General features: G+C 38.0%; 2 protein-coding genes and 1 long non-coding RNA gene across 5 annotated transcripts in view; 1 reads left to right on the forward strand and 2 right to left on the reverse strand.

Annotated features, from left to right (window-relative positions):
• Window positions 1-10,129, reverse strand: part of LOC100745405 (translocation protein SEC62) — a 30,822-nt gene extending 20,693 nt beyond the window's left edge. The window contains exon 1 of the mRNA XM_012382556.3: window positions 10,126-10,129. The gene's annotated coding sequence lies outside the window, so the exon portion shown is untranslated. The remainder of the gene's footprint in view (window positions 1-10,125) is intronic.
• Window positions 1-25,785, reverse strand: part of LOC100745773 (aquaporin AQPAn.G) — a 34,259-nt gene that overhangs the window by 3,273 nt on the left and 5,201 nt on the right. For 2 of the 3 annotated variants that reach the window (XM_003487486.4, XM_012382557.3), the window contains exon 3: window positions 13,499-13,692. In XM_003487486.4, coding sequence (XP_003487534.1) covers window positions 13,499-13,692 — 194 coding nt within the window. Of the gene's footprint in view, window positions 1-13,498; window positions 13,693-15,331; window positions 15,896-25,785 lie in introns of those variants that run through there. The other variant, XM_003487485.4, reaches the window with a different exon arrangement.
• Window positions 7,181-9,021, forward strand: LOC117151369. The gene is made up of 2 exons (XR_004461235.1): window positions 7,181-8,453; window positions 8,666-9,021. It is a non-coding gene; the product is annotated as an uncharacterized LOC117151369 (long non-coding RNA).

The following is a 25,785-nucleotide window of genomic DNA, read 5'->3' on the forward strand; positions in this document are numbered from 1 at the left end:
GGGGCAAAGTGTTCTAGCTTGTTATCAGATTTCTAAACAACCGTGTACACCTGCATGATTCACTCGAGTAGTTCTAGAAACAGGTAACACGCGTGCACATGTTACGTGAAAAGATAATACGTCCGTGTTCTGAAATCTGTCCGTCAAAGTAACCGCGTTTATCTTCCTAAGAAATTCCTTAATTCTAATTCAAATTTCACAATTTCTGGAGCATGGCCGACCAGCGTACATACAGTCGACACATACAGTCAGCCACGAAAGTCTACGTACGCCTATCGAATTTCGTGTATCCGATTTACCAAAGAAACTGAAAACGCGCTTATATTTATATTTATATATGAACGCGATCAGCGTTAATGTATTTCCGCAATGAATTACAAAAATTAAAACATTTAACTCAGAAAAATCTTGAGATAAAATTACACGAGAAATTACAAAATCTTTGATTTCATCGATGCCACGGAGATACCGGGCCATTATCGATGATTACGCAGAGAGGTGGAGGCTGCAAGATATTGATATAATATTAAGTCTACGTACGTCTATTTCGTAACATTGTATTTTATATCTTTTTAATCCTCTTATGTTTTTTTTTTTTTTTTTTTTTTTTTAGTAAAGATGAAACTGAACAAATCCTGTTACATTCGAGTAATATCTGTTTTAACGTATCGAGACAATTATATAATAAACTTTTTATTGTAATTCTATACTTGGGGGATATATGTAGACTTTCGCGACTGACTGTATGCATACTCGCGGTGAAATCAAAGTGCTATCGTCGGATCCATGACCACTTTTACAAAATGTTGGTTTGGAAGCTGAGGTCATCGAGGAATCGTCGGAAATTCGAAGAATGATCGTGCGATGCGAATTACGATTGTAAATCTGAATTCTGTTTCAAAAAGCGTGCCATTTTCGAGGCGCAACCGTGTCGCTTCGAGCCCTTGAAACCGCTTGTGTGACTCTGTATATCTTGCATGGCAACAGTCGCCCTTAATTCACGTTGCAAACTCGAGGCAATAAATGCGCGCGTATGCGTGTTCCTTTGTAAGTAGTATAAATGACGAACGAGTTTAAGAAAGATTGACGTAATGCGATTGATTTGTACGTCCTTTTTTGCAGCGCAAAGTATACAATCCTCTTTGGCGCGAATAGTCGGAGAAATTGATTCATAAACGCGCCGATGAGACGAAATGAAGCTCATTTGTTATCGATAAAACGATTTATGTAAGTATATTAAGAATTCAACAAATGTAATTAGAAGATCGGTATAATTAGAATAATAATTAGAAATATAATTAGAATAATCGGTATCGATAAGATATGTCTTTGGTATCGATACAAAAATATTTATTGAGAAACTATGAACGTTGCGTATTTATGTTAACCAAATTAGTAAGGATTTTCCTGTATATAAATGGCTTCCTTATTTCTTGTCAGCAAATATCAAAGTATGATGCGTCGTAGATTAACCGGGAGAGTAAGAGCAAATACGTCGTAGACTCTGCGACGACAGTCAGCCTGCCGGAAATGTTTGTGGTGGTATCGTGACAGAAACCAGTTGGAAGAAGCTGAGATTCCGAACGAAATCGAGTAGCCAGAAAATAAGTTACAGGAGGAAAGACCGAGACAGATGAAAGACGCTAGTTGGAGAGTCAATTTACAAAGAAGGAAAAGATTCTCGCCCGATCCTCCTCTCCAAAGATTGATCGCGTGCTTCGGTAGAACATGAAAATAAACTTGACAGATATTCTCGAATGCTCGGTTTATAAAAATTCAGCTTTTTTTAATGATCCTTAATCTACAAGTCTATAAGGCGAAAGATGCGACGGAACAAGGTAATAAAAGGTAATAAAATTGTCTTTTTTTCGGTTCTTTTTACATAATTAGAGAGGAAACGAGAGAAAGAGTAGAACTGGAAGAAAAGATAGTAGATCGGAACGGTAAAACCATAAAATGGTCCTTGCGTTTTATATTTTAAACTTGCAACGTCATTACACGATATATTTGTGATTCTTCGGCTTTCAATCGTGTCGTTAATACTCGCACTGCCACTCGTCCCGACGTTTTGCGAACACAGCCAGTTCGCTTCCTCAGGAACAAAACGTAATGCGTTAACAACACGATTGAAACCCGAATAATCGCAGATATGTTATTAAAAAAATGATAGATAATGCAGAGCGTAAAGAGATTTAAACAGGACACAATAGAAACTTTCTTAAAGAAAGGGGTGGGTGGTTCGATTTGAGTCCAGTAAAATCGGGATGGCGGTGGACACTGGCGCGGCGCTGAGCGGCACGGCCCAGTTCTCATGCACGTCGACAAGGTCTCCGTTCGCCCCGGGCGATCGGTACACATGCGCCGACGAGTTGCTGCGATTACGTAACTCATCTTCTCCGACCTTACGCTCTTCTCCTTTTCTTGCTCTTGTTCCTCTTCTTCTTCTTCTTCTTCTTCTTCTTTTTCTTTTTCTTTATCTTTTTCTTCTTCTTCATCTTCTTCTTCTTCTTGTTCGTTTCGATCCGGTTATTCGCTGTGCCTTTTATCGACGTTGTCGCGAGGATAGCAGCCACGTTGTTCATTCGGCATAAATTGTCCGAATGCGCGGTGCTTCGAGCAAAGATCAAACGGTGAGATATCGACTAATTGATTTTATTAATTACAGTATGGAGCGCAGGCGACGCGTGGCTCTCATTTAATCGAAACGCGAATGGTCGAGCTCGCGGGAACGCTATGTAATTACCGAGAACGAAGGGTTTGTCGCTTTAAAAGGTCGCGTTTCAATACGCTCTTGTGAAAATTAATTTCACGTCCCCGAGGGACAGAGGCCTTGTGCCGAATGAAAAGAGTCCCATCTCGTGCGATTTTAATTAATACGCGGCTCATCATGGCTCGCCAACAAGCGCGAAGTGACGTTCGTAGACGCGCGAACCTACAAAGGGGAAAGTGTTGCTTCAACTTTTCATCGAGCACCGGCGCGTCCTTCGTCCAACGCTGCACTCGGTTGTTCCAAGAAGAGCAATAAACGAACTCCGGCTTTTATTCGGCAGCTCCCGCCTCGATAAAACTTTTCATGCATGTACGTCCTCTTTTCCTCCTTTTTTTTTTTCTCTTCTTATACCTTCTCGACGTCTTCTGATTCTTGGTGTGCACGGGACCGCGCGACCCGCTTATCTCGCATTAATCTTGAATTATTAATTCTGCAGAACGTCTAGATATCGTAGACTTACGATGGGATTTACCGGTGGCGAAACAACGTTCGAGAAACGAGCACACGCGAAAAATTGTGAACTTCGAAGGCTCGTGAGATGCTGAAACGAGGTTGACGCACCGCGTCGGCTTCTTTCCTTCGCAGATGGATTGTTACGAAGATACAAGGAAACTTTAGCTTTATCAAGTTATTCTTTAATAATAAATCTCGTTTTTCGGATAAACGGTCTCGGTATGTATTCGGCATTCTTGTTTCACTCGTGTTTCGATGGATTGAAAATTGAAAGATGTTCGTCAAGTAAAATACGAGAAAATTGTCTCTAACCGGTATATGTAATCCGTTTAACTGTTTAGATGAGATAAAATGTTCTACTTCATTGAGATTCGTGACCCACGTAGTGACCTACGACCCACAGCCCGAGGATACGTTGCTCGAGCGTTCACGGATTTGTCTCCGTTCTCGTTCTCTTAAACAAATTACGATACATAGAAATCCATCGTAATGTCATGAGTGTCGCATTTAACTGTAACTGCCAGCTGTATTCGATCGATCATATGTTTCAGACGCGTAAACACGTAATTTGTACGTGTCTTGAATATTAATCAGATCATTAACGAAGCACGTTTCGACAGATTTCTTTCGAATCTGAACGCTGTAACCTTTGATCTTGTACTTCTTTTTTGCTATTCGTAAGAAGTTCCATTTGCGTCAGAACTTCTTGTCAGAGCGCGAAACTTTTATCGCGTTCAGCTTGTTGAATACGATCAACGTACATACAGCTTCGAACAAATCGTTTAATTACCGTGTTATTCAGTCATAGTAAACGTTCATTATAACAATTATTTCGTACGATTGGACTGATATTATTAATCAAATTACAAGCAGAGTAACGTACGACGCGAAGATTTTGCGAGCTACGAGTCAGCCGATCGTCACGTTCGACGAAACAATTGTAAAATTGGAAGAATTGTTTTTGAAACGGCAATCTACAACTTGTCGATTTGTCGTTCGTGAATCCGTCGATGTTATTAATTACCGAACTATTGTGCAAGAGATTCCAGGTATTCGCACGAGAAACTAACTCGTACTTCGTAAAATTCGCAAAGTATGACGGTGGTCTTGCCCGCATAATTAGGGTGCACGACTTGCACACGAGCTGCAAGGTTTATGTACGATCATGCGGGACAATGATCTTTCACTCTTGGATCACGTTGCACAACAGCTCGAGACGAGGGAGCGGTCTCTCTCATAGGCCTCCGAAAAGACCTCCAGCGAGATGACTCTAATATTTGCCGAAGGATATACAGCTGTTACGACAGGATCGATTTTATCGCGAATTTCAAACGAAACAAGGAATCACGTACGTATCACGATTATCCTTTCGTACGAAGCATTCTATGTTTTCTTTTTTTTTTTGCATTCTTAATCGAATCATCAGAAAAATTCAGGAGTCCAGATCTAGAAACTAGTTTATGTAAGTTTCTACGTAACGGATCTGGACGTGCGTAAGACGTTTGCTTTACCAGTCGCATAACGATAAACGTGTCACAAATCATAAACTGTTGCAGTTAGCTAATTATTCTGTCGTAAAGGAAGCGTTGTTTTTTACGCAAACGAAAAGAACTGAAAATTGGTAGTAATTAATTTCGACCATTGTGCTGCATTTCTTTCAAAATGTCCACGCAACAAAGTTGCAAAATTCGAGGAGGCACAACGAATTCTACGTAAAATTATCGTCCTCCATGAATGTTCGTTAAATTTCTATGTTTCACTCGAGGCGTTGCTTAAACCTTAGTCAATTCTACCGTCTTGGATAGAAGCGTGCTTATTAATTTGCGGTCACGCATCGCATGGCGGTTCTATGATATCGTTAAGAAATGGCTTTAAGGGATTATCAACGTGTTCTCGCAACGTACATCGGACATCGCATGGGGCAGGTAGGTGAACGATATACGAGGTATCTAAAACGTCACAAACGATAGCTCCTGACGATGGTCTGCTGTTCGCTAAGGAGTGTACGCCTCGAATTACGCAAGTGAAATATCGCTTATCTGATGCACGCGTGATGACGTTACCTGGGTTAGTTGTTGCAGGTGTTACGCGTTATGTGTCTCTTTTCGTTTCATCTGACGTGACAGTGTGTAAACATTTCTTATACTCCGGATGGCGAATAACGCCATTTCATTTTTTTTACAGCTGTATGTACATTCAGCGTAAAGTACAATATTGCCTTGCGGTCTGACTGCGAATGGGCATAGACTTATTAGGCATTTTCTATCTGAAATGGCGCTCCAAATCAACTCACGAAGTTCTATTTGTTCATACGAAACTATAACATTTTGTTTGAATACGCTTTAACAACAGTGAAAAAATTATAGTTTTCGATATATTATTTATATAAACGAATTTTTCTATAGTCTTTCTATACAGTAATATCAATTTTTCAAAAAACGCAAAATTCTTTCGTTGACGTAATTCTTTTATCTCTAATATTTCTCGAGATATTTTAAAACGTACGTCTTCGACCCTAAAATTTGAGTGCTGTTCTCACGTTCGAGATGCGAGGCAAGAAAAAATACGTGACGAATATTTTTGGTCAGACTATGAGTCTGTAGAGTTTGATCAAGATCGGTTTACTACGGTTGCGACGTTTCTCGCGAGACCGACGAATTTAAAAAATCTTCCAGCGAAATTGTATTTTCTGGAGGTATTCGCGTAATTTTTGAGAAAATGCAGATCGTGTTAAAATCACGAACGGCTATGTAAAAGCATGCAGATCCGCTGAAAACGTGAAAATGATTTCAGCATAGGGCATTAATCATAAGTAGGCACTTACTTTGTCCATAACAGGGTACTCGCACGCGTATCGTCGCGATGGAAGATTAATAAGTGGCGTTTTTCTCAACATTTGTCGTCAATGACGATTCATTATCAAGCAGAACCAATCGAATTTAACCGTTTCGTCTCGGATTTTTACCATGCGCCTCGAGTTGTCTCACTAATTGCACGACTCGTAAAACTCGAAGCAAATGTGCGAAGCTGCGTCGAGATCGTATCCCGTGGAATCATCCTCGACATTTTTCATTCTACGCTTTGCAACATGATTATGCAATGTTAACGTCTTCTTCTTTGACAACTCCTCGTTCGTTTGCGACAAATGGCGCATAATGCAGGGCGGTAAACGTATGATTTGCATTCAAATTATCGCCGACACCTTCGACGTTCGTGCCTTATTTTTTTCATCCTTTTCGCTTGTTCTTTTTCGGACCTTTCTTATTGTCAAACGCGTCACGTAAAAAGAAAAAAAAAGGAATTTATTTAAATTTACGTATGTAAATGCGCAAGAAAGAAAAGAACGATAGCTACACTACGCCCTACGTATCGAAAATCCTCGCTTCGTCTCTTTCAGTCAGCGTGACTCACTGTACCCATTCCACGTCCCACAATGTGAGAATCGTGATAATTGCCAACGTCGAAATACCGCGTTCCCTTTCGATTTGCTAAGCCGAAGGACTAATTGACAAACCAAAGTGAGGCAAAAAATCGAAGAAAGCCAAAAACAAACAGAAAGATCAGCACCGTCCGAGCAGAGGAAGATCGAACGCAAAAGTACACCCAACCGAAAATGAAATTATGTAAATAACAATTACGAAACCGAAGGAATGTACCGACTAAATATGTATAACGCGTCGGGCAACGATAACGAACGAATGAAAATAGCTGTGACAGTGAAGGTGGTAAGTCTGACCCATGAGTTCATCATATTGATATGTTTATTTGCGTACTTTTCTTTCGTGTAATACCGATGTAATGTAGAGCGAACTGTAATGGCTTACGTGCCTGTGAATTTCTTTTTTAGCATCATGCGAACAGCTGAATGCGCAGTCGAAACGCTGCTACGATCTTGTAATTTATGTGGTAAATAAACATTCTTTTATAACAAAAAAAACGTGGTAGACTGATAGGTTCTCGAATTACTCTATCACGAATTCAGATCTCTCACGATCAATAAATTCTTTTTTTCTCCCTTTTGTAACTTGTTTTCCGCGGATGTGCTTATATATTCATGTTCTTTTATTTTGTAATATCTTCCTTCAGCTTTTTGTTAGTCTTTTTCCTTCTCTTTAAATTTACTGCCATTGCGTTACATTATATAAATACAATATACAGGATGATGCAGACACAAGTATTTTCAACAAAATATTATCACATTATCCGGCGGACATACTTGGTGAACGTTAAAAAAAAAATTGATCTATCGAATATTAATTTTATCGCGTACCAAGAATATCTTCTTTAAAAAAACGTATCTTCGTTGCATCTTCTCTGATTCAGAATTCGCCGCTGGTTTGTGAAACTTTGGTTGACTTTTCTGAATTTGACAATAGGGAATACAACGTGGCGGAATAATTTCTACGGTTGATGTACGATCTCCATCGTCGTGTATAAAAATGCTATTAAAGCGAGCAACGTCCACCCCGTGAACTCAGAATTAATAGAAATTGATTGTGTCCACAATATGGACTGATCGCTTTTAATATCTTGCCAAATAATAAATATTGACGAAAATTATGAAAAAATTATTGACGATTATGAAAAATGTTATCAAAATCGATGACCCAACGACTGTGACCTTTCCTTGCGAGATAACACGCGACGAAGTAAAATACATAGAGGAACGACACAGAGGATTATAAATAGGCGTATCTGCAGCGTGCAGGCTGTCGGAAAATAAAGTATTAAAAGAGACAGAACAAGAGCCACATTAGTCCGATCGGAGGTTCGAGGCGAGTCAGCGGTCTCGAGTAGGTTGTCGGAGCCTTCAGGGCAGAATTGCACCATCCAGAGAGTTAGATCCCCTTGGGCGAATCAGCGGCCTTATTTACCCTTCTACCAACGTGCCGGCGGCTTTCTGAGATCAACCAACGTCACGTGTAAAACGGAATACACGCGTGTGCATACGTAACGCGTATGCGTAAAAGGCGTTGCACACGCGCCAGACTCTGCGTATAAAAATATTTTTGCCTTTTTGTACCGCCTTACCGTTAGCTCGGTTGTATGACATTTTTATACCACCTGGAGAAACTTACATCGGGTTAGAAGGAAATTGGACGCGTACTTGTGCCTGTTAATCTAATAACAAATAGTGATTTCTTCGTGTCGATATACAGTGGCTACAAGAAATATTCGTACACCATTGTGTTTGTCATAACGCGTGTACATATTAATTAATTAGATTCAGGTATGTGAAATTTCGTATCATTTTTAAGTATAATACTCTCGCGTGGCTACAAAAATTACATAAATACAGAATTGATAAATAAAAAATTATATAAGTGCAGAAGTACAAATATAAATTTGTAGCCATCGTAGATTTTTTCGTATCGTAATCACGTGTTATTTGGCAATAGCGATAGTCGATGCATACGACTTATGGATTATATTTGTCATTAGATATTTATATGAGTGTACATTGCTGACAACGAGAGAATAGGCAATAAAGGACATACATAGGTAATGCGTGTTAATGTTTCAAATTTATATGAATTATATTTATACGCGGCAAAGTCGTGAATATAATTGTGATAAATGATCGCAGAATGGAAACTGATTGGTCGAGGTATAAAATGTTCCACGATGTAATTTAATATAATTTAACTTCATTAAAAAGTTGCCACACTCTTTACGTTTATAAATTTGTAAAAATGAGTATTTGAAGTGTATATCACTTTTTCTTTCGCATAATGGAAAAACGAAGCAAAAACGAATGTACGAGATTGTATATATTAAAGTACCCTTAAAGTGTTCGATTAATGTCGTTTATACGTTGCCGTTTACCCGTTCGCTTCCATTTACTCGTTAACGTCGCAAGAGTAAACGCAGACGGGTAAATACCGACAGACCCCGACTACCTGAACTAAGGATGGTCTAACCGCAAAATACTTCAAAGTATCCACTAGTTCGATCGTCGTTCCGTACCGTAGCACAGGAAAGCCAGAAGATAAAGAAGAAGAGACTGAATTGATAATTCGATCGGCGAGTGATTCGCTGGCTTAGCTCGAGTTACACCGCATTACGTTCCCAAGTAAAACAAGTCGGAAAGAAATATTTGAAAAAGTGAAAGAAGATCTTTTGAAGTGTTTTTAAACGTACGTATCTAGACTGCGAATTTTTATGCATTCGTAGGAAATTTGAAAATACAAAATTACACAGGTAAAAATTTCATAGGTAAAACAATTCTCTAGCGAGGTTTTGCTCTTTTAAATTACATTCTCACAAATATGAATTTGCAGAAAAATCCGCAGTCTCTATTTCTTTAGACAGTGTGAAATTTTGAGTTTGTTACAAGTCACCCGTCTGAGATTATACGTTTGGTGTATCGTATTTCTAAATTACGACTGAAAGTGTATTTTTAAATGACAAAATATACGTCCAATAGACACTGTACAGTAGACGATGTACGGTTCCTTTGTTGAATAGATTCTTAAAAGGAACACGCCGAACGACATTTGATCGATCTAAATTTATCATTCTTTCTGAACGAACCATTATAGACTCGATTATTATGTAATATAGACTGACGGTTACGCGAACTAGCTTTATTCTAAATCCTCGTAATGACAGATCTCGCAGAGAACTCGATGTCAGCCATTGAGACGCATGCTCGCTTGATCTGTTCCTTGCTTGAATGATCTTTTCCTTTCTTTCTTTCTTTTTTTGAAATGTTAATGAATGTGGAGTAAGGTTCGACCTGCGTGTGGTTGGAGGCGCGTGTTCGCGGCCAGGAGAGCCTGTTCGTTTGTAGTTCATGCCTTCCGGTGAAGATCGAACCGGAGAAGGAGAAAGAGACAGGCAGTCTGGTTGCTAAACGCTTCAGAAAGGAATCGAATTCACAAATTGCTGATTTCGTGGACCCAGCTGCTTCCCACGTGCCCAACCTACCTACGCCTAGTTAAACGACTACGTTAACACGCCGGGTTTATCCCTCGTCGATGCTTCTTAGAATTATCGATACTTTTAACACGTTCACTACCACGGTGACCATCGGTGATTCAGGTCACTAAATTTTTTAGAACGATTAAGATAAGATAAATTCCATGGACTGGCAACAAATTTCGTGGACTAAATTTCCAACAATTTGAATGATTTAGATAACATTGTCGAAAGAAAGTAGGCAAATAGAACGTATTTCGCAAAAATTAAACGTTACGATGTGGTATATTTCGATCTATCACAGATCCTAAAAAAGAAAATATATATATATGAAATTTGCACGGCAATCAACCTGTTCGTGTACCATTCGTGTACCACATATTACAATTTTTCAACTTTCATTGTGTTTTATGAAAAATTTGCTTTTCGTCTCTGCCAGATTGAACGAATTCGTTTCAATTCAGAACAGATTGCGACGAGTATAGTCTAGTTTTGCATCGTCGATTTTCGTGTACCATATTTATCTTGGCTTTTATCGTTAAAATTATCACTCAGAAGGAAACTAAATTACAGAAATTAGCGATAACGTTTCATTTTTTGAGCACGAGAGATTCTCATTGCAGAATTCAATTTGAAAAATGAGAAATATTCGGATATCGAGGGACGGGTCAGAGATGCGTGAAATTTATCGTCGAATTGTCTTTGCTGGTATGGAGATTGAAACGAGTTGCGAAAGTTGGCATTGAGCAGAGAGGAAAATAATGTTCCGAAAGAGAAAATAAGTCACGTTTAAAAAAGATTTACTTCGTTTAATGGCACATGTTACGATAAAATGTTGCTCGCCGGGTTGTTCGCTTCGGTACTTTACGCTTCAACTTCTCTACTCTGCTGTCTGCTACTTGCAACCAACGTCTGACCTATTTTCTTCTCCAGTCGATCAACAATAACCGTTACACTTTTTCCGAACAAACAATAAATTGCCAGTCGAAAGATGTCTAGAGAATTTTCAGGAAACATTAAATTATTAGCTTTCCTTCGTGATGAAAACCAGGCAAATATACGAGAGATTTGAACGCGTTGGTTTTCGAACATTTAACGTTTTTACGCGAAACTTCTTAAATAATTCTTGTGAGAAGAGATCGTACAAGGAACGAAGTTACAAAAAGTTGTGAAAAGAATTGTAGTTGTTATCGTTGATCGATGCAGATGCGTGTAATAAAAATAAAAAGAATTGATTAAATCTAAAAATTTATGGTGCAATATAATTTACAAGATGGAGATAAAAATAAAAGGTGATTCGATAATATTGCATAATAACGATTTATGTACTTCATAAACACCTATTTTTACGAGAAAATACATGATTAAAATTTCTTAATAAAAAGTAATCCGCACGGTGATTATTATTTGGCTTCTCATAAGCGAGTTTTATTTAAAAAAAAAAAAAAAAAAAAAAAAAAAAAAAAAACAGAACGTAGATAAAGAAAAGGAAAAGAAAAGGAGTAAAACTCTTGATAGGAGAAGAAAGATGGTCTGGATGTAATTTAATATAGAGGAGACAAGTTTGGAGGCAGTCGATCTGAAGACACAGTGGTGCACCCGGTGAAAAACGTGTGTCGAACATGCATCGTTTTTAGTAGGTCAGTACCGAGGGGGAAAGAAAGTTCGTAACTGGCGAACTTGAGGGACGTTGGTGGCGAGTGCATCGACGGAACACGGTGCATAAACATTTTCCGGGCCATCTGCTTGGCAAATGCAAGAACAACGTCCGATCGTAAACGATAAAACTTTTTACACCCGAATCTTCGTGATACGAATCATTGCACGACGATTCTACGCGGAATATTTAAGAAATACGTATGTAATACGAACAGAAAGTAAATATTTAACGCGATCTTTTTTCAGATCGAATCTCTTAATTATACTTGTACATATCCAATTATTGAGCCATTTTAGCTTTTACTTCAAATATTATCTTACTTTCTGGGTTAATCGATAAAGAGATTTTAACGAAAGCTTATTACATACTGCAATATAATTTTTCGCCGGTCTTTGATCTCCGCGTTCAATTGAATTGATCTCAGGGATCATTTACTTTCACGAAGAATCTCTACCGTTTTATCCGGAATAATATTCAAACTTTTAAAAGATCTTTTCTTTTCGCCCATAACAATTTCTAACGATCGGCAAACTCATAAAATTGTTTTCAAGCCAAACGAAAAGTACGGTCATGAAATCTCAAGAGTTCAACTAATTCTTGATAATTTGTAAAACAGTGCGATCGATTTAACAGAAAACGAAATATAAAATCGATCGTAAAACTTTAAGACCTTGCCCGATCGCTTTCGATTTCAACGATGAATAATTTGCACGTGCGGACTTATCGACCAAACAAATTAATTCTCAATTTGCTAATCGACTGAAAAAAAAGAAGCATCGCGTACGAATGAACGAACGATAGTGAGAGCAGTGGAAACGGTCCGTTCGTCAAACCTCACCTGGCGTGACGTTTTAGTAAGGTGAATGGAGTCCCCCCTTTCTTTCTCTTCCCCACCACCGTGTGCTCCAAGTACATGATTCTTATGGGACGAGTGGAGAACACGATTACTTTTGTCCATTCAATGAAATCAGATAAATGCGAGGTGGCAAACGATTTATCACGTGAGTAATACTCACCACGAGGAAAACTGGAGAGCGCGTGGGCTGCCGAAATTTCGGCAAATCATTATTTATCTTTCTTCGTATTAATCAATTTATGCGAAAGTTTCAAAGTTTTTACTGTTTCACATTTTATAAGTAAACGACAGAACAAAGTAAAGGAGAGATGTGTTAAAACCACGATAAGACGCGGGGAGGTTCGAAAGAGTTTTAAATCTCTTTGGTAAAATTACTTATTTTGTCAGGTAAATCGAATTATTACCGTTTCATAAGATAAACATTTTCACTGAAAAATTTGATAGATCTTATCAAATTGTTCTGCGTTCGAGAGGCCAAATTACCTTGCTAAACTAGTGTTCATATCGAGCAAATCTTATCAACGACTTTGATAATTAGCAACACTATCAGCGCTGAAAAACGTTAAATATTCTGTTTTAACGTAATGGACTAAGTTATTCCGGCTATTTATGTTCCTTAATTATTTAAAAATATGCCTCTACCAATCTTACTTTTCAATCTTTCGAAAATATTCGGTACTTTTTATACCATTGCATGTAATTTAACGCGAAATCATGAAATGAAAGTTATATCACGGCTCTCGGTGCGGTAACAGTTAATTTTGTTTGTCGAGTCGGTCGGGGCTCGTTATCTTTCCTAGCAGAGTATTAATAATTATGTATCGAACACGTGACTTACGTGAGCTAAGCTGGCGACAGCCAGACCAAAGGTGAACGCGATGTGTACCACCGTCGGAGGATTGTCCGCGGTCCACGTGATACAGGATGCACAGCCGATCAGCACCAGAAGAAACGTTCCCAAGGTTTCGGCGAACAGCTTCAACAGAAACTCGAACTTCATCACCTCTTCGAGGCCGACGAAATCTTTCATGCCTGGACAGAACCAACAAGAAGAAGAAGAAAATAACGTGTGACCATTCGGATTACATCGTCGAGCAACATTTTTGCATTCTCGTTGTAACATTTTGTTGGTAATTAAATAACGCATGAAAAGACATGGAAGACGTTTCTCACTGTCCGTCTTTATTGAAACGTCAAATCTCGTAGTGTATTCAAGAAATGAGCGCGAACACAAGTGAATATTCGTCATTGTCGGTGTCGTCTTTTTAAGCATACGTCGCGATGATTGTTATCTTTAACAAAAGAAATCCCGTCTTCTTGTCTGCTGGTGTATCGATCATTCGAATACAGGTATGAATAATTTTAACTCATTGTGCCGACGTTTTTGTACTTGTTTGCTTTCCTTTCTTTCTTTTCGTTACCTTTCTGTTCTTTCTTTCTTTTTTCTTTTCTTTTCTTTTTTTTTTGTTAACGGAGAGGGGAGAGTAATTATGCAACAGAAGTCAATGAGACAGATGGCGCAAAGCCGCTGCGTTCTATAAAACAAAGGGAAAGGTGTAAACAGAATGCGCGAAAAGTTTTCAGTGGGACGACATCGTTGAAATTCTGTTTTTGTGATTATCGTTGGACGAATATTACGTTGAGCTACAAGATATTACGATCACAATACACGCTAAATTGTCATTACGTAATTGACATAATGGATACCACGACATAATGATACCGCGATTTCATATAAAGAAACCTAATTATATTCTAAGGTAACTGTACGTACTGCAATTTGCATTTAAAAAACTGCAAAGATATTTGTCGCTTTCGAAGTTCCATTTTACATTATAAACATTACCATTATTACCATTATTAAATTAAAATAAAAACACACGAATGCATATTTTTCGCCGGTAAAATAACGAAAAGAAAGTACGTGCAGTAAAAGTAAGAAATGGCAGTGGCGAGAAAATTTTGTTACGTATCGGCGCTAGATATCAAAATATGCAAAAAATAAGGACCGATTAAAATTCCTTTGTAACGATCAGTGTATCCTGAAACGACACAAACGTTTCCTGTGTAATTTATTATTTATTATCGAACGAACCAAATCAATTTATTATTGAACCAACAGACGGAGATATCGCCCATATGCGTGCGAACTATCGGCATAGTTGGAAGCACTATCCAGAAGCGCACATTTATCAAAGAATCATTGACGATCGTTGGAAAATATATTTTCTTCTACGATCATCCTGTACATTGCTCGTCTTACTAATGAGAATTTAAATTTATCGCGAATCATATACCGAAATAGATAAAGTTAGAGTGTAAATTTTACAATCTAATCCTTTCTGATTGGGCGATAGATCTTTGTGATTCATGTAATCTATTCAATTAACTATTACTATTATTCCTTTAGAAACAAATGGCGAATGGAGAGAGATACAACACCAGCGCGTTACGTCGTAATTCACATAGCGATTAGATTATATCTTAAAACAACGACGATAGATTGATGGCGCGGGTGTCAATTTTAGCAAGCTACGAAATTTTGTCGACGCGCATCAAACTAGCTTTTCGTTTAGTTCATTCGAAATTCTATATCGATTTTTATCAATTTCGACGCGTGACTAGTGCTCGATTCGCCATCGCTTTTCTAAGATGTTAATAAACGACATACCTTTCCAACCCTTGCCCATTTTCCTCTCGATATCGCAGGCAAGACGGTCGAACAAAGAAGCAACAGCGTACCCTTCGATCTACCACCCCGGTTCTCGTTCTTCACAACAAACGAACGTCAGCAGCGGATTGTTCTCTCATCGGAAGCTAGCTACCATTTCCCGAGAATATCGATCACCGATCACCGGTCACAAGAAACAATCTTCCCTCTCTCTCTCTCTCTCTCTCTCCCCCTCTTCCAACCTTTCTCTCCCCCTCGTCTAAAGACAAAGGATCCTTTCGAAATAAGAAGACAATGGTAACAACTTATCACCTCGATCGCCGGCTACGACTATCGCGGTGTTTTATCCGGCGTAACGGGAAACTCGAACACGGTAAAAAAGCGTGGCAAAACGATCGAAGACGAGGATTCCGTGGCTTAATGAAGCGAAGCGGAAGGAAAGACGAGAATAAAAAAAAAAAAGAGAAAAATGTCTGTTTCACGGTGGTGGCGCACTGGTTCGCGATGTTCGACGGTACAACACGTGGAGTCTCTGGGCTATTGAGTCTGCGGAGCGCGGGTTTCGCCTTCATATATCGCTGTTCTCCACTGCTGTCCTCCCCCCAATCGACACGCGGATCCCTCCTTTCTCACCTCCTCCACCTCCAGTCTGTTCATCATCGTAGCCCCACTCAAAAACTCATTCAAAACGGAATCCGTATCTGTTTCGTATCGTATGGTCCTGCGGGCCAGGATACCTGCGATCGCGAGGCGTAGTCTCGGACTTCGTATCCTTGACATGTCGCAGGTTAATGTATCCTACGCGCGCGCTCCTCTAACGGATCGTGCCGATTTTAACGTTACCAACCTTTCCAGCCAACCAATCAACCAACACAGATTCGACGGACAAGATGTTGTAATTACCACGAAGCGGTCCGATGTAACTACATTTACCACGGATGTAATTACGTTTCTGGTCATCTTGTCTTTTGTAACGTAACTGGGATCTTAGGCGGCGTAGAAGGATCTACGATCTTTGTGGGGAACGGCCGATGCGCAATTAAATTTCGCGGAGGCGTAGATATCGGTAGTTTGTGCCAGGGAAACTAAACTGGAGCCAGAAAAAAGGGATACTATATTGGACAACGAACTCCTTTGCAATTTTGAATTAGATTAAATAGGAAATTGACGAAGATTATTATTAGACAGTGGTTTTTATGAAATTCGAAGGTACAAAAGCGATGAAATATAAATAACATGCGAAAAAATATTAAAAATATAATACTTATATTTAAAATTATAAATAAGATGATTACCTGTTTGGGTTCCGTTTTTTTAAATGATATTCCTGAGAATACGAATTTGCATAAATATCCGCCGTCTAATTATCATCGTTGTAGCGAAGTAAATGGGAAACGTTAAATAGGATTATTGATACGAATTTGAGAATTTGACATGCAATTAGCTATCTAGATACACGAAAGTGATGTATTTATACACGATAGGTGTGTTAGATGATACGATTATCATGGCAGGAACGTGATTATGTTCTCAGTTTTCAGTATTTTGGTTTTTTTCACTGCAACTGATATCCTTACTTTACATCGAACCTATTTTCTGTCATTTCTAATCACCTTTGTCGGTAGTACAACGTATCAACATACTTGAATATACTTTAGGAAAAATGGTTATAGACGTATTGCAAAGTACATTTTCTTATTTCAAAGAATTTCAATGCCGCGCTTGCGTTACTCAGATAAGTTATCACAATTATAAACTTAACTACTGGTATATTTTACGTATTCCAATGACGTACTGTTGTACCAGCGTAAATTAAAGTCTACTGGATGAGATCCGAAATATTCTATGCGAAAAACAAATAATTTGAACAAGAACATTCTATGATTTCATACACGCGTCTGTGTGTAAAATTAAATTAATCTCGCAATTTTATATTACTGTATTTTGTACCCATGCAACTATACCGTAATTCTTTCGAAGCTTATACCGATTGTAACTTATTTGACCATTGGAACATTATAAAACAGCTTGATTCGGCTAACGTTCTTTTAATTCGCCATAAAACGCACAGTCACGAACAACTGAAAACATACCTCGTGCGTGTGAATGTTACACCGTCGGAAGATCGATGTCGAATAACACATTACGTTATGAATTGCAAATCAGTAATATTTAAGATATTTTATAGTTACGTTGCGATGTAAATTCTATAAGTATAAGCTAGGATGGAACATTTCTCTAGATAGAATTTATTTAAAAATATGTTTTTCACCTGTCGTATATGTTTGTATTAATAAATCATACTTATACAGACGTGTACGTACATAAATAATGCTACAACGACGAACATTCGCCTTTGTTTTGAAACTTTTAGCTTTAATTAAAATATTCATTGAAATACGTGTTATTGACAAAGGATTTGCAACACCACGTTCAATCAGGATATCCTTTCAAATTGCAATTGTATCGTCCAATTTTATATATATAAAATGTATAAAATGTATAAATTTCAGGATACAGATATCGCATCCAATTTTTCGCTTTACACCCTGTACGTTTGTAAATCGGCGTTCGTCGGACATTCCTTCGTCCGTTCCTTTCATCGTACTTTTTCTGCCTCTCATCCGACTGATTCGATCGTGTTCTTGCATAATCCCTGTTGGGTTTAGTTTTTAAACTAAAGGAAGGTGATCGAGCAGATCGTATCACGCAGTTTCGCGAAAATCGCGCGAAACGATCTTCGTTCGACTTTGTTATAGCTACGCGTCACATAAAACATATATCTTTTACGTTTACTTTGAAATATTGTTAACTGGTTGCAGTTGTTAATGGTTGGAAATAACGATAATAATTAGCAGATGATCACACAAGATTCGGATATTTGCAAACGTTTGGTGTTATCGTTAATCGTAACTAACAAGGCCTCATCTTATGTGTTTGTTTCAGTGATATCATCGGATGCAGAACAAGGTGATATCAACAAGATAATTACAAACATCGCGAGTCAACAGTGGCATGTAAATATCGTACGGAGTAATATGCACGCATATTCGTTTTCCAGTTATCAGTGGTTATCTATGAGCGGCGTTGTTCTACAGATAGATAATTAGGCTAGTCGAATTCTTGGAGATTGCAAAACTGCACCGCACTGCCGTTACACATGTCCCACGATAGTAATTAAGTGCTATTAATTGGGTCACTGCGTAGCAAGGTATCTCCTGCAAATAGATCCTTCGCGCACCTGCTGCTTCATTTGCATCGTTCGGTTATACGAACGGGGTTCAACGAATGTTCGCTACTTTTTGCATTCCTTAATTTTTCACCGATTCACTTCCCCGTAGATCTTATCCGTTGTTACATAAAATTTTTGATTTATTCCTTTTTACATTTACATTTGTTTGCAAATCTTACTCGTCGTTATCTAATCGATTTCTTATGTTCGAAAGTTCGAACGTCCCTGGTAATCGAAACGAAAATCTCACGGAAGGTGAAATATCCCAACTCTGCTACAATTCCTTATAAGCTCTTACGATTGTATCGATTTGAAATTGGATACGCATGAATTTAATTTTCTAAATTGGCAGACAGTATTGGCAGGGATACGTATCTAAATGCCCTGTGCAAAGATATGTAGGTTCTTCGGACGATAATTAAGTACCTTTAATTGGACCCGTGTACCGGAGGAATGGTTTCTGCAAACCATCGGCAGGTAGCACACCTGTGTAACTATTCACTCGCGTCGTTTATAGCTAAGCGAACATGAATGGGCAAGAAAAAGAGCGATATCTGTGGCATCTACAGGGTGATTCGGAAACACTGTTGCACGCATTTTTGAAATTGCGTTGTCGTAACGACTTGTCGTAGGCGATTAACGCGCGAGAAATGAAATTACACTGGCAAATGTAAACGTTAAAGTATTATGCAGATGTTATTGACGAGAGACGATAGGAGATTAGATTTTTACTCGATTACGATAAATGTCACTGTAACGTTACTTTCATCTTCCATTCCTAAACCGCACCTACGACATTATCAATTCAAGACGCAGTGAGTCATAAAATGTTAAAACGAACCACGTGTTTCCAATCCGATGTTATCAGTCGCCGAAGAACGTTGTTCATAGCGGACGTCCATTAAGGGGACGTCCTTGTCGATGCGACGAGCATCGATAACTTAACAAAGTGGCAAATCGTCGTTGTCTCGTTCGCAACTACGAGAGTTTACTAGAAACAACGATTTCAAAAATAGCGTTTCGCAAAAGGATACCGACCGGATCTATTCTCGTAGGAAGTTAAATGTCAAATTTCACGACCCTTGAGCGAACAATGTGCAAACGTAACCCGCGGCGTATTTCGCAAACTCCGTGCCCCAGAAAGTAGCAAGGGCCTCGGGGCTGTACTTATAAGTTTGAAGAGCTGGCGGGGTGTGCGCGTAAACAAAAAATCATATAGATTGTCTATTATTTGCATTACTGGTTTCCGCGAGCTGCAATATAATTGTACGAGAGAAGGGACAAACACCATGGAGCAATATGTTCTGCTGTTTTAATATTTTCTAGAAGTTTTCTAAATTTGCAGCCCAAGGCGATCGTTGATGAACGTACGATACTAAAAAGAAACTAAAAAGTTACGGATGTTATAATCGTAGGTATGGAAATTCGTATTTTTATAAATCCACTTAAACAAAGGAAATCTAATATTATGATTAGTACTATGCTTTTGATATATTCTATATTTTTGCATATTATTATTATATATTAAATTTCCTACGGGTAGATAAAACACCGCTGTCTAATCCTAAGAAATAGTTTAGTTATTCTTTTTAGTCAATGGTTTCTAGTCGCTTCATAAAGTTTCGACGAAATTTTCTCAAGTTACACCGCAAAAACGGTAGATATATTTTTAGGCAACCCGACGATCGTACTGCTGGTACTCGCGTAGTTTCATCATTTTATCCTTTGACTTTCCCTCTTTTTCGTTTAAAACGTAACACGTTCGGTTGCGCGAGCATTCAATAGGAATTGGGAAAATTAGTTTCAGCGAACCCTGCCGCAACGACAACAGCCAAGTTCGTAAGCACCATTTATTACCAGCCTAATCCTTTTGCTTCTCTGCTTATGAACTGTTTCGCGCGTCGATATCCGACCGAAAAGGAACCGTTCCTATTTTACCGTGTAGTGAATGTGCCACGAAATTGCCACGATTATATCGTGCACCGTGATCATTCTTTTCTCTACGCCGTCCACAAAAACACGTGCTACCGCAAAGACTTTCCTTTTTCAACGATCCGCGGCTGGAAATTATTTAGGAAAAGATAGAGATTTCGCGTCATGTTGGTTCACAAACGTTAAGATCGTACGCGAGATTTACCGATTTAGATGATATTTACTTATGGTAAAAGCTTTCAACGCTAATGAACTTTGTTTAACGGTGATCGCTTCGCGATTCGCTACTCCAGTGAAAACACTAATTTCCAGTGAAACTTCCTGCTTTTGTGGATCGAAGATTATTTTCATATTATAAATCTCGTTGTTCGGTTTGAGAACCGATAGAGAAAGTTCCTTTTGTTTTTTAAACGAGTTTCCACGTTTGTTAGTTAAGAGAATGCTTCGATAAAGGAGGGCTTGCAAGAATGATTACTCGAACGTTATACTTTAAAATGCGATCATTGTTTAATATTAATGATATTTTAACTCTCTATTGGTAACGAGAGGACGCGTTTCCTTTGTGTCTAATATATGGTACGGCTATGTGAGTGTTTGTGGTATAATGAAAAACGAGACTGATTTTCAAATGAACGTAACGACGTTAGTATCTCAGAATATTGAAATTGATATAGAGTAAAAAGATAATGATATAATATTCACTGAATTAAGTACCCTGAATTAAGAATAAGAGCAACAGTACGGTATAACCAATAATATACAATAATCATTTCCACATAATTTACATAGAAGAACAAACAGGTGTTTAGCAGATGCTATTACCATTGTGGAATATCATCGCATTTAGGTATCTATCCACTCGATTCTGCTTCTCGTTGGTACACGATCATTCGTATTGTATTGCGCAAATTCACAATTTGCTTTGATGGAAGGAATTGCGACGTAGCGATTATTTAGAATCCGCGCTATAATTGCTACTTCGGTTACGGTTGTAGCCGAAATTGACAAGCGATGAGTCGGTTTCCTGGGCAGGAAACAGGCGCTACGTTTCTAGGAAATAGAATGGAAAATAAGGTGTTACGCGAATTTTCACGGTGCGCACAAGCTGTGTATGAGAATCGTGCTGGAAGAAGGAAAATTACCTTAACGTAACGTACGAGCCCGCATGATGAACTAGCTGAACGAACACGTTTACCTGTTACGTGATAATAGTTTTAATCAGCTCCTCCATCGATGTCAGAATTTTTTACTAATGACTTGCCGCGGAGATTCATTCATTTTATAGAAGCGTGTTTCGAAACGGATTTCAATCTTTCGGTTTACCGCAAAATTCTTTTTTACGTGTTCCGCTTGGTGCGCATCCACATTCGACAAGCGGATAATTTTTGTAATGCAGATTACAACTCATTCGTTTTGACTTCTATTCTCCATGATAGAGATAAAGCGCACCGAAACGCGCTGACTTATCATCGATTCTTACCGAGAAATGATACGGGAAAAATGTCTATCGATAAAGTTCATTCAGATACTGTATATCTTAATGATATCGGCAAGAAACAAATGCTGCGGAAACATGTAGGAATATCCATTGAAATAAGAAATGAGAATTAAATATTAATAAACAATACAAAAAAATCATCATTTTCTTTTACTTAAAAAACGGTCAGAAACAAGTTGAAGCATACCTAACGTTAATGAAAGCCGTGTATCAACCGTGATATTAATTAAGCCAAGACGGATTTCGAATGACCCGGGTGTCCTTTGCAATTGCGTGATTTTATCGATGGTAAAAATCATTGAAACGTGTGGCGTGCCGTGGCGATATTGACGGTAAAACCGCAGAAATAATCAAAGCACGAGCTCATAAAATCTCCGTTACGCTTATTCACGTGTTGCGGTCTACGGTGTGGTGGGACGTCACCGTCAAAATATTCTTTAAACTGTTGTACGTAATCGAAACCTGAAATTAAATATACCCGACGTCGCAAAAGGTTGCAAAGAGCGTACTGTTGGCCCGGGGCAATTTTCTCGAGCGGAAATTATGAATGTCAGTGCATAGAAAGGTCTGTATAATGGGATGCATAACACGGCGACGCTGATGTCATAATCCAAGTGAAAAACGAATATTTTATTTCGCTGCAAACGAAGATAAATATCGTTTATAATTTAGGTGTCAGAGAAATTTAGCGACATAATCGAAATGTATCGTTATGAGTATAAATAATGCTCGAATGTACTCTGTTTTGGTCGGAATTTGTCCGGCCATCGACAAATTTATCGTTAAGTATCTCCTGAATTCTGTACTCTTCGAGATTGTTAATGAATTCACGTAATCGTTACGCGAGTACTGGATAAGAAATAAAATTGTTCTATTGCTTAACAACGTGATCTTCGTGTGTCTTGTATAAAAAAAAAGAAAACTATTGATTATCGAATTATCTCCCCTTCGAAGCAATTTAACTTTTGTTCGGAATATTTTCCCCTATCAGAAGTGGTTCTCGAGATATTTGCAAGGATTAACTTAAATGGCACATCCTGTATAATAAATAACAAATCACATAATGAATGACTCTCCTGTATCTGTAATGTTTATCATCGATGACTCAGTTTACCGAGAAATTCTTTTCTTTGCATCTTTCAACATGTAACGGGGATAAGGATAAAAGAATGGAAATAAAAATAATTTAATAATAAACCAACTATTTGCAATTATCTGCCCTCGATCTTCGCTACGTAGACGTTGAAACAGGAACGCGTGTCGCTCCTAAGAAGACGTCGTCGTTGACGAGATAATCAGCAGATCTATCATTATCGTTTATCCTATCATTATGCGTTTATCGGAAATTTGAAGATGCAAAAATGCATAAAATGCGTATAACAGGGAAAAATACATAACATGTGCAAAGTATAGTACTCGTTGTAACACTTGATAGGTAAAACAATTCTCTATTTAAATTCCACTTTCTTAATTATATTCGCGTAAATATTTATTTGCACAAATATCTGCAGTCTTAGTAATCAGCAACGATCGTGAATTTGCTATGTTCGATCGATGTATGCGACGTACTTCTTCGAAATGCGTATTTTCACTTGCTATTACCGATACGTATGGCTAAATCGTCTCTGGTATGTTAGATTATACGCGGGTATTCACAATGTTAAATTATATCAATCTCTATCGAACTGGATCAGGTTTGGGTTATCTTTAATGAACGAAAACGAAAGCTTCATCGCACTTCATATCGTTTAACTTAGCTTTGTTATCGTTAATATCGCCAGGTTCGACGCTGTTTGAGGCTCTCAAGTCAAGAAGTCTCTTCCAAAATTCTCATTCGAAAAGTTTTGCGTAAATAGGATCGAATAACTAAACGAATATCCGACTTGCAGTTTAATTTTTCTCTCTTTTCTGGGAACGGTATAGCAATTTCGGTGTGTGATATTAAAATAGCAGTAGGAATGTATTAATAAAAATACGCGTTATGCGTAACGTAATGTATCAATGTAAGTAATTACGTATATCCTTCCATAAGTGCAAATAAGATTAGTTGAGAGATTCAGCTTAATAATTATAGTAATAAATAAATCATATAAGGTACGATTATTCAAGTTAACATAATAGAAAACTGATGTGTCATTGTTGAATGTGTTACTTATAGTGCAACAACGAGAGTCTGAGGAAGTTAAACGACTATATGAATACATATACGAACAGTCCATATTGATGTGAAATTTAATAATTTAAATTATCCTCAATCGTTTCTTCCAACTCATATTTTAGCATTTACTCTTCGTATGGATGTTACGTGCTTCTATGCACCACCTATCGTCCTGATCAAACGCTTTAAAAATCCTTTTTATAATATTTTTAAATTAACGATAATTTCCACGACGTCGTGACATCTTAAAATAATTAGTATCTGAAATACTCCACTATCGAGGAAAAGCGCAACGCTTTTTGCACGTTTAAACACATTCGTGCACATGTGCACACGAAGGCAGCGTTGCATCGTCGAAAAGTACAACGTGACTGCTCTCAATTTTGTTTTTCTGTTTAACGAAAGAGACAAATCGTGGATGAAAGAGGGACGATTTTATTGCAGGTATTCTCGGATAACGCGACGCTACGAACACTGTAAACATCGACGTGAATCCGTATCGTGTAATTACGTATTTTGCCGGTACAGCCGGTTCGGAGCATGTGTGAAGTTAATCAATCCAGTTAGAGCGAAAACTGGTCATTACGGTGGTCTGTTAACGGCAAACAAATGGTAGCCAGTCATCGGTTCATACATCGTTACCTCTTTCATCTTACTTTTGCTCAGCGTTTACATTTTTTGTCAATTCTAGATCCACGATGTTTGAATCGTATTTATTCGACGACACGTGCAACGTTCTGCGCAAAAAGACAACACAAGTTACTTTGTTAAACCGGTTTTTCGGCAATACGAATAATCCACTAGCCTGTAAATGTACCCTGGTAAAATATTCCTCCTTCTACAGTTTCTTTTCTGTTTTGCAATAATTCCAGTAGGAAATTCAATGAATTTTGTTCGAAATAAATGGAATTTCAATAGATCGAAGATCCACGAGTACAACATAACAAGGAAGTTATAGCTTAATATATGCAGTTTTCAAAGCCTTTGGAAAACTTGATACGAGAGTAAACACATTTTTCTCTTCTTATTGCACATCTATTTCTCTGTTAGTCTTTGTTATTGTTCAGCTTGTCTTCGCTATGCATCGGTATGCGACTCAATTTTCATTTAGCATGCATTCCGAGTTGGTAGCACGCAGAAGAAGCTCATTGTCGTAATAGGCTAGTAACTACCATTGGAATTTTGTTTCAGTCGAAACAGATCGATTGTAGTTCTAACTATAATACTGTTTTCTCTTATTAACCTGTTATTTATTTTTCAAATCTTCGATAACACCGTACAGAATACTTTGAAGATAAATTCTATCACAAGCAATTCCTACCTCGTGTCCCATCACGGCTTTTTTGAAAAAAAAAAAAAAAACTTACTTTTCCAACGCGATACATGAGATCGAGTAACGCATTAAAAATTAAACACTTTGTGAGGAGATCGAGCGCATCGACTTCCTTATTTTCATTCTCGTAAGTTCTATAAGCGTGTTGCACGTTCTTATTGTTTTAAGATCGTTCTCTGTCGTCTAAAAAACTTTGCGGTGTTTGAAAAATTTATCTTAGAAATTCTTGAAATGAAAGACAGAAAGAAACAAGTATGTTTAACAGCGTTACGATGCAAAGTTTTATTGGTCGCTAATTCAC

The sequence above is a fragment of the Bombus impatiens genome, unplaced genomic scaffold (genome assembly GCF_000188095.3).
Source record: "Bombus impatiens unplaced genomic scaffold, BIMP_2.2 scf_0155, whole genome shotgun sequence".
Lineage (NCBI taxonomy): Eukaryota > Metazoa > Arthropoda > Insecta > Hymenoptera > Apidae > Bombus > Bombus impatiens.